Source organism: Chionomys nivalis, chromosome 3 (assembly GCF_950005125.1).
Source record: "Chionomys nivalis chromosome 3, mChiNiv1.1, whole genome shotgun sequence".
Classification (NCBI taxonomy): domain Eukaryota; kingdom Metazoa; phylum Chordata; class Mammalia; order Rodentia; family Cricetidae; genus Chionomys; species Chionomys nivalis.
Window position 1 is genome coordinate 4,114,680 of NC_080088.1, and position 18,208 is coordinate 4,132,887.

An 18,208-nucleotide genomic window follows, 5' to 3' on the forward strand; every position below is an offset into this window, starting at 1 on the left:
CATTCTCCTACCGTGTACCACCCTACCCGCTACATGGCATACCCTAGAACACACCATTTCACAGCATACAAACTGCTACATCCTCAACCATCCTGACTCCACTGAGAAACCACTTCCTGTCAGCTGCTCGTACGTCCCTATTCCTATTCTTCTCTCCGTAAGTCTCCTCCTGGACAGAGTGCAAAGCTGGAGTGGTTCACTGACACTGCTCTCCACACCGCATCCAGACCTGCTACCCTGCAAATCCTTGCTCACTACTCTCTCAGATACTACAAGCACAGCCTTGCTGCCAGACTGCGAGCGAGGAGGAGGAAAACCAGTCTGAAGTTTCAGGCTGCTTCCCCCCTAAGGAAAGTTCGATGGCAAGGATTTTCCCGTCTAGAGCTATCATACCCTGCAAACGCGATCCGTGCAAACGCAGCGTTCCATTCCTTCCAGCTCTTCTCTCTCCACCAGCACCTCCTAACACCCTGTGGTCTCTTCAAACCCCACTGCTGTTAGGTCAAGTTCGTCTTTAGACACACCTATTTCTTCAATCAAGCTGTACGTTCAGTTTATTTGTGAGAACCTCACAATATCAAAAGTGAAGAGCAAGCTTCCTCAGTAACTAGACACACTACACGCCATATTCTGCACCAAGTGCTCTAGGCGATGTCTCACAAATCCTCACAGAGACTTTCATAGTGGACGCATGTCGCCATCTCTACTGTACAAATGGGAAAACACATCAGTAAAATTCAGTAATTTGCTCCAGGTCACCAGGTGAGGAAAGATTCAAACCCAGTCCTCTGCCCTGACGAGCTCCCTCACACAGTAACTACAGCTACTTTTCCTTACCGAGAACATGGCAGTCAGTCTTCTCCTTCCCAGTCCACCGCCCCAGCCATACTAGGCTATGTGATGACGCCTTCTCGGGTAACACTACGAGACTGCCACCTCACGGGCCTCCTGTTTTGCCAGGACCACTTCTCAGCCAGTTTTAAACCCTCACTCTGATCAACTCTTGATCACACCAGCAACCATTTCAACTGCCTTTCCCCACATTGCCTCCCATTCTTCAACCTAACCAAGAAATTTTCTGCCTTTCCCTACCCAGTCCTCCATTTTCGCTCCTTTTGGTTTTCCTACAGTTTTGTTCCATTTCCATCATTTGAAGGAAACTCTTTTAGTAAGGTCATTAATGACTCTCTACAATAAAATGGTCAATTGTAATGTTACCTGTTCTGCATGAACAAGACTTTCAGAGTTTAAGGAATTTACACAATAGCTGTGAGAAATAAAGACACCATAGCACCCAAAATAAGGCACACAATATGGAATGTGTTATCCTCAGAAACGCATACTTTTAAGCTCACAAGTTTTTTACTATACATACAGGAAGAGACAAGAACTGTCATGACACAGTGTAGACACAACAGGTAGACACAACAGGTAGACTCAAGCCCCTCTGACATGATGCTAGTCATTCACATCCAGCAGATCTCGTGAGAGCACACAGCAGCACTGCACTGGGATTACGATGCTGGTGTTTAACTGGAGAGTCAATGTGGCAAAGTGGTAAGAGCATGAACTCTGGAGCCACACTGACTGGACTGGAACACGGACGCTCCCGTTCCTGGGTGTGTGGTCTTGGGCAAGTTCCTTAACTTTTCTGTGTTTCGGCTTCTTCACACACCAAGTGTGAGTAACATACTATGTTCCTGACTAACCAGCTAATACATGTGAAGTGCTTTCACATTACCAGGCATGTTAAGAAAGACAATAAACACTAGCTATTATTAACAGACATCGGAGATGAATGTTTAAAATCTGTTCTTAGACGATGTCAGCTAACCAGTCTACCTTAATAGCTAAGTCCAAAGAGCACTTTTCAGCTTACAACTTACTTGACAGAGCGGACCACTTCCTCCTCCTGAGAACGCTTCTCATGGACTCCAGAGACCATCTTCTGGTTCTCCTCCTATTCGTCTGGCTGCTCTTCCTCAGTCTCCTTCATGGGCTCTTCTTCTCCTTTCCCGCCACCCAAATGTCAACTCTCTTCTCTTCTCATCTTACTCTCTGAGTGACCTCATCCACCACATCCAGGGCCAACAGCACTTAATGACCTTCCACAGTCTGCAGCTTCTCCGGGTTTGCCATTCCCATTACTGCACGTGTTTCTACTTAGTATTCCCCTTTCAGAGTTTACTCGGCCTAGACAATAGTGTCTGTGATATCACTGGCTTGATATACAAGTTTTTCACACACATTAAATTAAATTATTATTAAAACCTTTCAGGTGTTTTTCCATGTGTCATTTAAGTCAGCTCAGCTGGTACTACAGGAAACACCGGATTCCAAGTTTCTAAAAGCTAAGACTCCCCAGTCTTTCCAGGCTGGGCCACATCTCTCAACTTCTGGAGCATCCGTGTCAACTGCTACCAGATCTTAACCAAACGTCTCACAAGACCCTCAGATTCAGGAAGTTCAAAAACAAACAAAACCATCTGAATGAACTCCACATGTCCTCACTTGGTGGCTTGCCTTCACCTCAGCACCCTGAGCTGAGTCTATCAACTCTCTGCTAAGCCCACTTAGCCTTACCATCAGATAGCACTCTTCCCTACAATATGCAGGACAAGGCCTGGTTTCACCCCACTCCTGCTCCTGTCTCCTCACCCTAGGACACATGGCCTACTCAGTCGCACTTGGCTGCTGGTCACTCCTTAGCAACTTTATTCTGCAACCACAATAATGCCCACTAGCTCCACTCAGTTCAGGAAGCACTTCCTGGTCACCCCAAGCTGACCTCTTCTCTGTAAGCTTAGAGGACCATGCTCACATCCCTGGAAGTAGCAAACATCATAGGTTTATTATCTGTAACATCACTACGATCCAGAGGATGAACTGTAACAAACTTAACACATTTTAGAGTTACTGTTTTCCTTTAGAACAACTTAACCTATTGCTTAATTTTAAACTTGTTTTAATATAAAATCTTTACTAAGAAATCCACAGTTAAGTATTAAAATGAAGGATTTTATTAGCACTACACTAACTATTATACTAAAGAACTCTACGAATGGGGTGAAAAAGTGGAGCACAGGTTTAGTTTTGAGACAGGGTCTCACTATCGCAGCCCTACCGAACTTGGAACTCACTATGTAGACCAGACCAGTATGCCCTTGAACTCACAGAGATCCACCTATCTCTGCCTCCTAAATTCTGGGATTAAGGTTGTGTGCCCTTAGGTCTGGGAGTTTTTAAAAAAATGTTTTGTCTATTCATAGACAGAGGAAAACATTTAAAGCTGCCCTCTCCCCCCAAAAGCAACAAACTTCAAGTTAGAAACTGACTTCTGAGAGCTAGCGGCAGTGGCACCAAGAGCCACAATGGACCAGGAGCCCAAGGTGTAACTTGGAAGTGACTCCAGGTAATCTCCCCGATTCCCAGCCAAAACTACTACAATGCTTTCAGAAAGAAAGTACTCTAAGTTAGACTCAAAATCCTCACAAAGATGAATCAAACTGTTCATAACCAGTCATCATCAGCAAGGATGAGCAAGCCATCATGAGAGACAACAGAAGCAAGCAAGCAATGTCAGAACCCCATCCCAAATCCAGACAGACAGTCAAATACAGAACAGCTACAGACTTAAAAATGAACACACAACATGAGACTAAAAGAATGACTACATATGACTGAAAAGAAACCACATAGAACTTTTAAAAATAAAATAAACCAGAAATGGTGGTACATGCCCATAATCTCAGCAACTCAAAGAGGGAGAGATGGGAGGTTACAAGTCCAAGGTTAACCCGAGACACACAGCAGGACCCCGTCTCAACAAATGCAATACAGCTAGATGACTGCTCAGTCGGTAGCTGGGTGTTAAAATTTAAAAAAATATATGTATACACACACATATGACTAGCACACTTAAAGGAAAACCGGTTAAACAGAAGATAAACTCATGTAAACTATCTAACACCTAGGAGAAACGGAAAGTCGAGAAATATGAGCTTGGAAAGTGACCCATGAATACACACATATGTCAGTTAAACCTTCAGAAAAACAGATAGAAATCAGACATTATTTAAATAATAGTCTTCTAGATCTACTGAAAGACAAAATTCAGAATGAAGACAGACCATGTATCAAAGCTGTTCATTTAAAAAGTAGGAGCTAGAAACAGACGGCTCAGTGGTTAAGAGCACTTTTTTGCTTTTCCAGACGACCAGAGTTCAGTTCCCAGCATCCACATCAGTTGAATGGAATGCCAGGCCAGAGGATCGAATGCCCTGTTCCAGCCTCCAGAGGCACCTGGGAACATATGTGGCACATATTCACACAAGCACAGGCATGTAAAAAAAAATTAACTATTTTTTTTACAAAGTGATGGTTAGGGATGGAGAGATGGCTCAGGTTAAGAGCACTGGCTGCTCTTTCAGAGGACCAGCAACAACCTGGTGGCTCACAACCATCTGTGATGAGATCTGGTGCCCTCTTCTGGAATGCAGGTGTACACGCAAAGCAGAACACTATACATAATAAATGAATCTCTTTTTAAAAAGTGACGCCAATCTTGGTTCTAAACTCAACTACACCTGCATTAACTAAGCCCCAAACATCTGAGCAATCTGTGGGGGATTTCCCTGATTGAATCATCTGAGGTGGGAAGACCCATCCTAAATCCGGACCACATCTTCTGGTGGCTTTGGCTTTTGCCTGCTTGCCCTCACCCTAGGTTCACCTCTCCTCTTGCTGAGGCATTCCTCCGCCGGTGTTAGAACTTAGACCTTTGCGATTCCCATGTAGACCCTTTCCCCTGGGAGACAGCCATTGTTGGGCTACCTGGACCAAGCCTGAAAGCCACTCTTTAAAACACACACACACACACACAAACACACACACACACACACACACACAGGGAGGAAGGGAGGGAGGGGGAGGGAGGGAGGGAGGGGGGAGGGAGGGAGGGAGGGAGGGAGGGAGGGAGGGAGGGAGAGAGAGAGAGACCTGTTTTCTCTCTGTTCTGTTCTGCCCATTTAGAGAACCCTGAGTGATACAAGTGGTGTATTTAAACTTAGAAGTAAAATGAGACACTCCCAGAGACAATCAAATTTAGCTAAAGTAAAATAATATTTTCTTCAAAAAAATAAAAGAAAACAGGCAAAAAAACCACACATCTTTGCTATACTAACAGAAAAAAGATGCAAGAACCTTCAATATATCAAAATAACTTCTCTAACTCAAGAATAAAATAATTTCAGATTAAAAAAAATGAGTTGACTACTAATCAACAGATTTGAACTACACAGGAATTTTTAAACCTAACAATTAAAAGAATTTTGTCTGATGAGCTAAAAAAGAAAAATCCAAAATTATACTCTGTAAGAAACATCTAAACTATAAGGAATCTAAAATAAAGTTTAAAAAAAGGGGGGGGGATATTCTGGGTAATTTCTACCAAAAGAGAGACTCTAAAGCAAATTTAAGGATGGACAACAATAGGGTACAGTTGTAATTCACTATGAAACCAAGCTTGCACACATCTAATAAAGGAGTCTCAGCACACACAAGGAAAACGGCTGGAACTGTTAACAAGCCCTGGATTATATGATATTCTCAGTCTCCTAACTACTATCCAGTAACTTAAGCCAAGTAAGTATCGGCAAGGTCAAATGAGCAGGTAAAGACGACCCTGCTCAGTTTGACTCAAGTTGGGCACACTAAAGAGACATGGAAAGTCTGGGGTAAGTAGGATGAACAAAAACTAGTAAAGACTGAACAACGCAATTTCTAATCTCTGTATCTAATAGATATGTAACAACTATAGAATGCGGACTTCACACATACACATGAAACATTAAAATTATTCATAAACAATTATTAAATTCTATATAAACAAGGCCCTAAGACATGAGTAAGGACTGTTTTCACATAGGTAAAATACAGGCCACATTCTGACAATACAGTTGAGAAATGAAAGTCGAAGATAAATTACTTCTCTGCAGAAAGTAATAAAATAGATCAACCTGTAGCAAGACTAGTCAGGAACAGAGCCAGTTCTGGTGCCTCAGGCCTGTAATCCGTGCCTCACGCCTGTAATCCGCACCTCAGGGGCTGAGGCAGTAAGATTATCCTGTGTCTGAAGCTAGCCTGGACTACTTGAGTTCCAGGACAGCCTAGGCTACAAAATGACCAAAAGAAAAAAGGGGGGGAGGCAGTATAAATAATATTCAAAATGTGAAGAGAGAAATAAAGGCAGAACGTGCAAAGCAAAAAAAAAAAAAATTTCATTAGTTAATATGCCATGAATTTTATGCTAATAAACTTAAAATTTGATGAACAAATTTCTGAAACTACCAAGAGGGAACTGAAAGAAATACAAAACACGAACAATCTATGGCAATTAACTGCGGCTAAATGTGCACACACAGAAAGAATATACTTACGCCATTCTGTAAGTAAGCTCCATCAAAATTTAAGAAATCAATGTCTCCAATCCAAATTAACTACTCAGTAACTCACTTGGTCGACTGTTGTAACCTAATACCAAAAATCAATCAGTCAAAAAGAAAAGCGAGCAGCCAAGTGTGGGAGCACACTTTTGCTCCTAGCACTTAGGAAGCAGAAGCACGTGGATCTCTGTGGGTTTGAGAACAGTCTGGCCTATATCAAGAGTTCTAGGCCAGCCGGGGCTAGATAGTCAAAGCTGTCTCAAAAATTGGGGAGGGTTCTGCTTATAGAAAGGTGCAAAATCCTAAATAAATCATTATCAAATTCAGTCCAGCAGTACATTAAAAAGGAAATCTTAAGGCCAATTGGATCTATTTTCAGAAACAAAAAATAAATAAAAAATTAAAGTCCATAATTTGGAGGCCCAGAGAGACAGCTCAGCAGGGTAGCCACTGGCTGCTCTTGCTGAGGACCTGGGTTCACTGCCCAGCACTCATAACTGCCTGTAACTCCAGTTCTAGGGGATCCGATGCCCTCTGCTGGTCTCTGTGGGCACCAGGCATACAAGTGGTACAGAAGACATACATACAAGCAAAACAACTTTACAAATAAAAATATTTTTAAATGTAATTTGTAATTCATTTCACATAATGGATTGGAGAAAAGAAACAAAATCTCAACAAATACAGAAAAGCATGTGAAAAAATGGCAGAGCCTGTCCTAACATGACACTGTTACCTACAAACATCCTAAAAAATGCTGTTAACGGAGCAACACTTTAGTTGAAACTGGGAATGAGACCTGCATGTGCGCTATAATCATGTCTTAATGAACAACCATAACCACTTCCACCGAACACACACACGAAAAGGAAAATAACTGAAAAGAGGAAAAAAACAAAATAAACATCACCACTGCATATGACAGAATGACCAATGGAATTCCAAAATACGAGAAATAAAATACAAAGCAGATAGTTAAAAATCTGTATTTTAAAATATGCTGTAAAATTTTCTTTACTGATTACTGCCAGCAAATGGAATCTTGGGGGGTGTTATTTATAGCAGCAACCAATTTCAGTTCTTCACAGAACTGATTGGATTGATTTCAATTAAGCTCCAGAAGCTTCTCACGATTGATCTTAAAAGTCAAAGGCCCAAGAACAAGTAAGACTCAAGAGTTTCCCAGGCACGAAGATCACTGAGGGACTAAAGATGCCGATCAGTGGTGCTGTGTGACTAAATAACTCAGGACCATTTAACAAAGGTGACAAACAGGAGGGTTTTCAGCAGTTGTGATGCCGAATGCCTGTAGCTGCAGCACTCAGGGAGTTCAAGGCCAGCCTGGGTCCAAAAAAATAAAGGGATTTCAGGTAAAGCTACAGTGAACAACTAAGGGAGTTTGGATATAAATACAGATAAATATTAGACGACAGACATACAGGACAAGCCAGAAACACATCGATCCACAGACACTCAGCAGCAAGTCAGGCCGTATGGATCTGCAGAAGCAAGTTTTATCAAATGCATGAGGCCATGGGCTTCTCCAATGCGCATTTTTAAAGAAAGCTACCCATTTGTCAGCTTTAAAAGATACTCAGTATTTTTTAAAAAGTAGGTGAAAAAACACAGGCATGTTTTTCACGCAAGAAGGGAAATATCTGATGCGTAAGTATATGAAAAGATTCCCAATCTAGTTAAATGCAAATTTAAACCACAATGATGCATCATGTCGAACTACTGACAAACACAAGGAAATCTAAGGTGAGTATTAGGCTGCGGGTTAACTATAATCCCATATAATGCCGACCAAAGTATGTAAGTTGACAAAACTGTTAGCTAAAACATGTTGGCACGACCACTTCAAAACCAACCTGAAATCCCTTCGTGAAGCTGAACGCCTTGAAGAGCAGCAATTCTTCCTAGCGAACAGTTCATGATGCTGGGCACACCAACAAAGCACCTTTAACGTTACGTGCTTTTCCACATGCTACTGTGGTGTCTAAAAATGTTCAGCATTGAGTTTAACTGCAAAGGATACATTTCTAGAGTATAATAAAGGCATTTTACAGTCAAACTGTGATTCTCGTAAACGTGTAACTGGGCCAGCAAGATGACTCAGTGGGCAGGGGCACTCGCCACCAACCCCAACAACCAGAGTTCAATCCCCCAAATCCACCTGGTGGGAGGAATGGACTTCAAGTTGTCCTCCACACGTGTACCATGACACACAGACCTCACAAGAAAATAGGTGTCGAAATGTTTTAGGTGTTATAACTACTTTTATCATAGGTTGAGTTGAATAAAATTATATACACTGATAATTAACAGAAGAAACAAATGATACCAACTTCCTGAATAAGTAAATGGACAGAGGATGTGCTGGGATTAAAAGCGGCTTTTCAGGTTTGTATGTAGCATTTTAAGTATTTTTTGCTTTCCTACTTGCAGCTATACCATAGTTCTTCCAGGTGGGTGTGCTGTTTACTTTTCTTATGGAGGACAGAATAATCAAAATGCCCACCAGCAGGAAAAAGCACAAACTGCATTATATTCCCCCAGTATTACACAAGCAGTAAAGAATTAGTGACTTACATCTGAATATTAGTAACTCAGAAATACAGCAGTGACTGAAAGCAAGTTTCAGGACACACCCATGGTAATGTGTTTTACTCAAACACAGAAACCACACATATAACCCAGAGCTGAGTGACGCATACAAATCTGATCAGTGTTTCAGCAGAAGAACAACATGCGTTCAGGATGATGATGAGCACATCCAGTACGGGTTAGGCTGACTCTTGGATCCACTGGTCCACTGGAAGTGTTCACTTGTTTGCCTTCACAGACTGTAATATGTTACATGTATTCTGAGTATACCAACCACTACCCCAAGGAGGAAGGGATTTAAAAAAAAACATTGTATCTTTAAAATGCTTTTAATTAAACCAGTTCACTTGCTACTAAAGAGGTACATATAACATACCGTGAAACTCTTATCTTTCCACCAACCATAGCAACATTTGATAATGTAATAAACGTTCATTGGTATTAATATTATGAAGACCGGACCAATCAGCTGTGAGAGATTAACCCATTTGCTGTCACATGGCTAGACGGAAGCCAGGCTGTAAGCGAATTTAGCAGCAAGCTAAAGTCATAAAGAAGGTGGTGAGTAGAGAGAAGAGGACACGTAGCTTGTTAGCAAGCATGTGAGGAAATGGGTGTTCTCAGAATGAGTGAAAACTGGCTGTACAACCACCTTGAGAGCTTCTATCGTATCTGGTTAAGTGGAAGACACATATTCCAATACCCAGCAAAATTATGACTAAATGTACTTCCTAGAGAAACTCCAAAGGTGTATAACAAAGAGGTACATAGTTCTTGCAGGACTCTTTTAAAGAGTAAACACTATACACAATTCCAAAATCCATCAAGAGGAGACTATAAAAATAAATTATGGTATATTCATACAATGCAGTGCTACAGCAACAATTATAATAATTCAAAGAAAATACAATAGTTCCATTTATTCATATATATCTCAAAATGTGATGCTGAGTGAAAAGCAAGTTGCAAAATAACACAATTTTATCACTTTAGTTTAAAAACCAATACTATGTATTGTTTATATAGTCACCATTACCGAATTATAAATTGTACAAGGAAATGAAACACACACACCTGAACACAGTGGCTATCTCCAGGAAAGGAGGGGAGAACTCTCAGCACCTCCAAAAATTTTTAATCATTTTTTTTGGAGGACTTGAAGTAAATTTGGCAAAAAAATAAATAAATGTCTGGTTTGGTTAGATCTGCCTATGTTTAATATTTGAAGTATTTCGGAAAATTAGGCAACAGTAAGGAAACTGAGCAGGAGAGAAACAGAAACCGCAGCCCTTGAGCGCAAAGCACAAACCCTTGACAAGCACAGTAGTAGCGACTGAGTCCCTGAAGGGGTTTCACCTTCCTTTCCCCATGTATCCTTATAACAAGCCTGTTTTCCTGCAAATAAAACACAATCTTTGTTTTTAAAATAAGGTTCTAACTAGAGCCGTGGTTGTGAGATAAGTGCCCCAGCGAGAGCAGTAACATCTGTATGACGCCACCTGTTTCCCTCGCCAGGATCCAGACTTATATGGCTGCCATAAACACCCTACTAACCACTCGGTGTTGCCAAGATCTGGCGAAAGACACAAGCGTATACTTGGGAAAGAATTTGCAAACGGAAGGACGTTAAGAAGCTAGAAGCTTCTGCGAAAGGCACCGCGCACCGGTAACCAGCCTCCATTCTGGTCCTTTGTCGTCGTCCCCCCCCCCCTCCTTGCCCGCCCCTCCCCGCCAAGGAGCGGCCGCAGAGGTTTTAGTGACGTCAGCACCACTGCGGAGCTGCAGCCCCCGCAACAGGCGTCAGGAGGGCAGAGGATGTTCCTCCAAGGCTGCAGGTGGGGGCAGCCCTGCGTCCCTTTCTGTTCCTCCCCAAAACATAACGGGGTGAGGACGAAGGAAAGATAAGCGCACACCGAAGACTGGGGGTCGCGCGCGTCCCAGAGCCCTATGAGCCGAAGCCCGCGCACGCGCGCCGCAGGCCCCCCGCACAGCGCACCTGGGGAGGCGGGGGTGGGATTGAGGGGGGGGGGGACACGCGAGGACGCATCCGCGCGCCTGTCGACGGCAGGCTGCCGCAGCGGCGGGGACGCGCACATCACACGGACTGCAGTGACCATCCGCAGGGATAGGGACGCCCACACCGCAGGGGCTGCAGTGACCATCCGCAGGGATAGGGACGCCCACGCCACCGCAGCGACGGGCGAGCGGCGACCACGGGAACAAAGCGGGCCGGCCGCGGACACGGGCGAGTCCCCGAGCGCTCAGGACGCGGGGGCCGGCGGCCCAGCAGGCAGCTCACCCACGCGCGCCAGGGGGTGCGCACGCCACAGGCCCACTCCTCCCGGCACGGACCCCTGAGGAACCCCCGGAAAAGCGGACACACCCACCGGGGCAAGGGCGGCCACACCCCCCTCGGCGCTCGGGCGCCTAGGCGAGACGCGCGCGGACCCACACTCACCACACACCCACGCGGGGAGGTGTGGAGCGCCCCGATGCCCGGGCATCTCGGCTGCGGCGGGACGCGCGCTGGCTCTGCACTCACCCGGGCCCGCACCCCGCGAGCCTCGGACGCGGGCAGCCGCCGCCGCTGCCGCCAACCCCTCCACGTCAACCCGACCCGAGCAGCGAGCCAGCGGCTGCAGAAGCTGGCGGGTCACGTGGGTGGGAGGCGCGCGTGCGCATGCGCATTCGCCGCCCCGCCCCCTCAGCTCCGCGGGGAGGGCCGTGAGATTTGCGCTAGCCCCCGCACACCGCGCCTGCGCCAACGGCGGGGCGCCTGTAAGCCCCCGCTTTTTCCTCGGGTTTTTTTTAATTTTTTTTCTTTTTCTTCCGCCCCCACTGCGGCTTTCTGGGCGGCGCCTGCGCAGAGGACTGAGTGCGGAGGGGCTGAGAGGTCCGAGGGGATGGGCGTAGGCGTTGAAAGGAGCCAAGGTCGAAGGCCTCCCTTCTTTTCTGGACCCCGCGTTGGGCGGGTTCCGAGCCCCTCAGGACAGAGCAGGACTTGGTCCGGTCCGATCCTGCCCGGTCCTCGCATCCCGATGTCCCGAGTTGCGCATTTTCCCTGCAGCGCGCGCTCCCGCCGCCCCCTCCTCTGCAGGGGTGCGCGTACGCGCGGAGGGGCCCTGGCCGGGCGGGGGCGGGCGAGCATCCGCAGTGCGTCCGCGGCGCGGCGGGGAGGTTATGTAACAGCCCGTGGTGATGGGAGGGGGCATGCCTGACGACGACTGTATTCCTTTTCCACAGATTGTCTAACGCCACAGGGAAAATGGTGGAAAATTCACCGTCGCCATTGCCAGAAAGAGCGATTTATGGCTTTGTCCTTTTCTTAAGCTCTCAGTTTGGCTTCAGTAAGTACTGGAATGATGGATGGACCAGGAAATGATGCGTTTATTCTTAGAATGTGCACACATGAGCTGTTGATTCTTTCTACCTCTGTCTCTTCTTAAGGAGCCCTGAAAGGAACCCGCTGTTGCTCAGAGTGTTTATATATCCAGCACCAGGCTGGACACTAAAGCGAATAAAGCCTGGGCCGTGCCCTGGGGTCATAGTATTGTGGAGAAGTATAGCAAACCTACAGTTAATACAGCATCATGGGTGTCGTTGGAAGACTGAGACATCAGGTTAGCTTCCTCCTGGTGACTCCCTGGCAAGTGTATCAGAAAAAGGCCGGGGGGGAAGGACCATGGGACTCCCTGAGTGACAAGGTTTGGGAGTGAGGAGGTTATGGTTCCAGGACACCATGCTGGAGCTGAGCTGAGACATTGAGTGTAAGAATGTGCCTTTTACAGTTTGGATCTGCTATGATTCCCATAATGCTCCATTTTGTAGATAAGGACATTGAGGCCTACTTAAACTAACGTGACCAACTCACACAAGGAGGACCAAAGTCCCTTCTCACCAAGTTTGGAAAGTGTGAGGCAACCAGATGGAAGAAAATTAAAGGCCTTCAATCCACCTTTCTGAATCCTCAACTGAAAAGGATTCGCTCAGTTGTAGCCTGGTCAGTGCGATGAAGAAGTTACACTGAGTTCAAATTCTGGCTCTTGCATGGAGTCCTTGTTTGGCCTCAGAGTGGTTAGCTTACCTCGGGCCTAAAGTGTCCTCATCTGTAGGGGTATTGATAGTGTTCATTGTTGATGTTTTGCATAAAGTGATCCTGTGAAGTAGGTATTGTCCTCAACTTAAACGTGAGACGTTGCGGGATTTAAGGAACTTGCTCAAAGCCACAACCAAGCCAGTAAACAATAGGACTGGAATTAGAACACAGGCACACTGACGGACTTCACTGTACTGCCCTCTTCTGACTTGTAGTAACTCTGATATTTTTGTGAAGTACTTAATGCAGAGAAACTATTTAATAAGTGTTAGCTACTGTTTATTTCTGTAAATATCTATTCAAAAAGTCTTTTAAGGAAACTCTACAAGTTAAATCAATGACTTACGATACAACCAGAAGTTAATTCAAGAATTGATTGAGCACTTACTGTATATCAGGCAGGGTTACAGGCCAGGTAATAGCCAAACCGCCAAGCCGTGTCCGCATTCATTGAGTTTTCATCTTGGTTGGAGAGTCTGGATGAGTAAAGCATAGCTATGGGGGAGGAGGCCCCTCCCACGTGCTGTGTGCCCTTTTAGTGCTCGGTCAGTAGCTCTTACCACAGCACAGGGGAAAGATCAGTCCAGCACCAGACGCATAAGGAGAGCAGACGCCTTCTCTTCGGGCGTCAGTGTCTTCCAGTCTCGACACAGAGAGCTCTTCATTCTCAGGGAGAGATGGCCCATCATCACTGATGTGGTCTGAAGCTTGTCTTTACCACGTCCCCAGTGTAGCATCTACACACATGTCTCTGGATTGTTTTGAAGATGAAATGAAGTAAAGCATGCAGGTCGGGTAAGAGCCTGCATATTGTTCCCACACAGAGACAGCTAAAAAGGAGCCCAGAGACTTGGTCTTGAGGGAAGGAAGATCGTATGTAGACAATCGGCACCAGAGGGGACGAGTTCCCCTTTAAGCAACTAAGTGTAGTGACATCTGCGCTGTGAAGTACTGAACTCTTAGCGTGCAGAAACAGCTTGTCAAATGCTGTAGATAGCAGTTGCTAAGAAGTAATGTGTCCTTAGACTAAAATATGGTGTGAAGGCTATGAAACTGGAAAACTATTAATATGGTAATTATAGCAAGTATTGCAAGAGTGGTCCGGATCAGGAGCTAAGACGCTGAATGCTGAGAGTCGAGCATACATCACGAGCGTTGTTGTCTGAACCATGTAGATTGGATCCATGCCTGACTGACTTTTCTTCTCTCTTCCCTCACCCTCTTTATCTTGCAGTACTTTACCTTGTATGGGCTTTCATTCCTGAATCGTGGTTAAACTCCTTAGGCTTAACTTACTGGCCTCAAAAGTAAGTTTAATATTTATTATATTAAATATTTATAATATTTATAATATTAAATATATATTATATATAATGTATACAATATTCTGTCTGTGTGTATGCCTGAAGGCCAGTAGAGGGCACCAGACCTCATTACAGATGATTGTGAGCCACCATGTGGTTGCTGGGAATTGAACTCAGGACCTTGGAAGAGCAGGCAATGCTCTTAACCGCTGAGCCATCTCTCCAGCCCCAAGTTTAATATTTCTTTAACTAAGAGCAAAACTATACTGATTTGCAGGATTATAGTCTTCTCTAAAACACACGCCTTAAGTCATTATTGTTTAAAATCCCTAAGTAACTGTGTTGAGATTGAAAATTGTATGTGTGTCGGGGATGTGGTAGGACGGGGGCACTGGCACATGTCTGGCCACCTCTGTGTGTGAAGGTAAACATGTTTGCATGTGCGTGCGGTGGTCCAAAGTTGATGTTAGGAGTCTCCCTCAATCCTTCTCCACCCTATGGGCACGGTCTCTCATTTGAACTTGAGTGGGACAGTATAGTCTTGATAGCCAGCTTGCTCCAGAATTCCCTGTGTCTGCCTTTTAGTGCTGGGATTACAGGTGGGCCATCACATGCCTCCAGCATGTACCTGGGTTCTGGCAATCCAGACTCTGGTCCTCAGAGTGGAGCGGTGGGTGCTTTTACCAGAGAGCCATACCCCAGCAAGAATCAAACATTTCTTAAAGGTTATTAATAAATCATGAATTAAAGATGGTGGTGCAAGCATGTTTATCACCATTTCCTCCCTAAAATCTGGCTAAAATTATATTAGCAGATAAAAAATAAAAGATATTAACAAAATTGTGAGATAGTCTTTGAGAGAGAAGGGTCTGTTTTTTTTCATGTGCTAGAGGAGGGAAGCCAACAAGAGTATTTGTGCCCTGGATTTCCAAAACGGCCTCAGACCTTGGAAATACCAACATCTCTTGATAATGGTAATTCTGCATTGGACAGGAGATGATTGGACAGTCAGCTGATCCACTGACTCTCCTTCCTTATCTTGAACCTGGAGGTTGCCCCTCTCCTCCATGCCGAAAATCTTTCCATTCTGTGGAGAGAGTTGGGGAGAGTCTGTAGTCTGGAGGGAAATGGTTCCAACCTGTGGAGAGTGTTGGGGAGAGTCTGTAGTCTGGAGGGAAATCTTTCCATCCTCTGGAGAGTGTTGGGGAGAGTCTGTAGTCTGGAGGGAAATCTTTCCATCCTCTGGAGAGGGTTGGGGAGAGTCTGTAGTCTGGAGATTACAAGGTAGCTGTAAAATTGAAGCACGATATGATAAAAAGAGAGCATCTACACAGCTAACTAATAAGGGCCAGTCCCTTAGCACCTTTCCTTATGAAGCTTATGAGTTTTATTTTAGCTTCCCTTATGAGTTTTAGCCCACCCTCATTCAGAGAAAGCTAGGAGGTGTCGTGCTGAGAAAGCTGACCAGGGTAAAAGACATATTTCTGCCCTTACTGCCATCTCTGCTCATGTATATGCCTTACTTTCTGTCAACTTCTTATCACTTGGATATGTAAATGTAAATAGATTTCATAAATTCTCAGACATTAAAGGAAAGTCTGTGCTCAGAAGAAAAGACCCCCAGCTGCAGGAGGGACAGGAGCCTAATCCCACAGATGAGAAAGGACCTGAGCAGTGTGCTGTCCAAGGAAGTGGTTCTTAAATCACCAAGTGGAAAGTCCTGAGCATGATAGCTGAAATTAGAATGCTACCTGGAAAGCTGATTAAGACTCTCGGCTGCAGATGCTGTTTACACGCAGTGTTCAGTTATAGGTGCTGTCAGCTGCCGACAGAATAAAAGTGTGGTGTGACTGGAGAGTCTGAGGAGAAGTGACGCCTCGCTTTCATTAGACACCTAGAGAAAATGTCTGAAACTGACGAAAACCAAGAAATAGCAATGTGGACGTGTTAAATGGGAGCGAGGAAGCAAGTGCTCGGGTTTGGAGGGGTTGGGGTGTAGCGGGACTGCAGGGTCAGCATGGCTGGAGTCAAGGTGGACAGCTGACCACAGCTCAGACCTGCAGGACCCTCGTGTGCATCCGCTGCTTCTATAAAACCTACATTTCTAATGTTTGTTTTGTGGGCCGGGCGGTGGTGCCGCTCTCCTTCCATCTCAGCACTCGGGAGAGTTTGAGGCCAGCCTGGTCTGCGGAGCAAGTTCCAGCCAGAGCTGTTACACAGAGAAGCCCTGTCTCCAAAAAAAAAAAAAAAAGTATGTTTTGTGACTGCCTCTTGGGAATTACGGCTTCTTAACATGTGCTAACACACATTAATGTTCTCTCCTCAGATACTGGGCCGTCGCATTGCCTGTCTACCTCCTCATTGCTGTTGTGATTGGTTATGTCCTCTTATTTGGTATTAACATGATGAGCACCTCTCCACTCAACTCCATTCACACCATCACAGGTACATGTATGTGTACGTAAAATGATGAAGGGGTGGAGGCACGAGATAGTAGTACTTTCGTCAGGGAAGCAATCAGTGGGCCTCAGAGCTCACGGAAACAAAGTCATCTGTCACGTTAAACACGGCACGGTGGTTACTTTTGATTGCCAGCTTGGTGGACTTAGAATCTGAGCGCACCGTGCGGTTTCTCCAGGTTAGGTTTATAGAGTAGAAGACACCCTAAGTGTGGAAGGTGCCATCCCACGGGTCTAGCACTGAGTAAAAGCAAGCATTTCTCCCTGTCTCCTGCCTGGACAGTGTGATCAGCTGCCTCCTGCTCCTGCCGCATACCTCCCTCTGTGGTGTACTGTACCGTGTAACTGCAGACCAAAGTCAGCCCTTAAGTTGCATTTGTTCGGGATTCTGTTACAGCAGAAGACAAGTACAAGTGCACGGTGTTTGTGGTGAGCAGTGCGGTTGATCTTAGGGAACCACAGAGATTACAGGAAGAAAATGCTTGGCTCAGGGGAGCTTTTCTTGTCTTGCAGATAACTATGCTAAAAACCAACAGTGGAAGAGCTACCAAGAAGACGCCATCCCAGCCTTAAGAGATGTTCCCATTAGTGAAGTAAACAGAATGTTCTTCCTTGAAGCTAGAGAATTTAACACCCAAAACTGAGCCGCGTGTAAAATCCTAACGCCAGATAGTTACAAGTTTGGGGCCAATAACTTTGAACACAATTATATTGACTGTCCTTTTAATACCCAGTGTTGGCCTGAAAGTTGATTTCTTAGATTGAGTTCATCTGATGTTGTAAATATTTTCAATCGACAGAATGAATAAAATGCCACTTACACTACATTCAGCTTCGTGTCTGTGTGTGCACACATGCACATGTTCATGTGGGTGTGAATGCACGTATGCACAGTGTGTGTAAAGGTCAGAGGACAGCTTAGGGTATCTCCTCAGGAGCCCTTTATTTGAGACAGGGTTTCCCACTGACGTAACTTCACCACTTAGGTCAGGGTAGCCCACAAGCTTCCAGGGCTCTCCCTGCCTGTGTTTCCCTTCCTGTCATTGCTTTCACGTGGGTGCTGAGAGCACTCGGGTCTGCATGCGTTTACAGACCATGTACGGTACCCACTCGGCCATCCTTTCCGACCTAACGTAAATATCAGTGTCTCCTGTGACCAGGGACTTTGTGAGCATGGGAGGGGTGTAATAAGAATCTCTCAACTTTTAGAGGTTGATGGATAAGTCAAGTCAAGCAAATGCTGTCTGTCAGTGACTCCTGTGGAGAGCACTGAGGTCATACAGTGTTCTAAAAAGCACA

General features: G+C 45.2%; 2 protein-coding genes across 2 annotated transcripts in view; one reads left to right on the forward strand and one right to left on the reverse strand.

Moving 5' to 3' along the window:
* Ttc3 (tetratricopeptide repeat domain 3) overlaps positions 1 to 11,702 on the reverse strand; it is a 100,456-nt gene extending 88,754 nt beyond the window's left edge. The window contains exon 1 of the mRNA XM_057764433.1: positions 11,509 to 11,702. The gene's annotated coding sequence lies outside the window, so the exon portion shown is untranslated. The remainder of the gene's footprint in view (positions 1 to 11,508) is intronic.
* Pigp (phosphatidylinositol glycan anchor biosynthesis class P) lies at positions 11,543 to 17,736 on the forward strand. The gene is given in 7 exon segments (XM_057764435.1): positions 11,543 to 11,577; positions 11,579 to 11,642; positions 11,644 to 11,711; positions 12,294 to 12,397; positions 14,381 to 14,453; positions 16,777 to 16,895; positions 17,423 to 17,736. Coding segments are annotated over 7 exon segments (594 nt in total). The 3' UTR covers positions 17,554 to 17,736.
* The last annotated feature ends 472 nt before the right edge of the window (positions 17,737 to 18,208 follow it).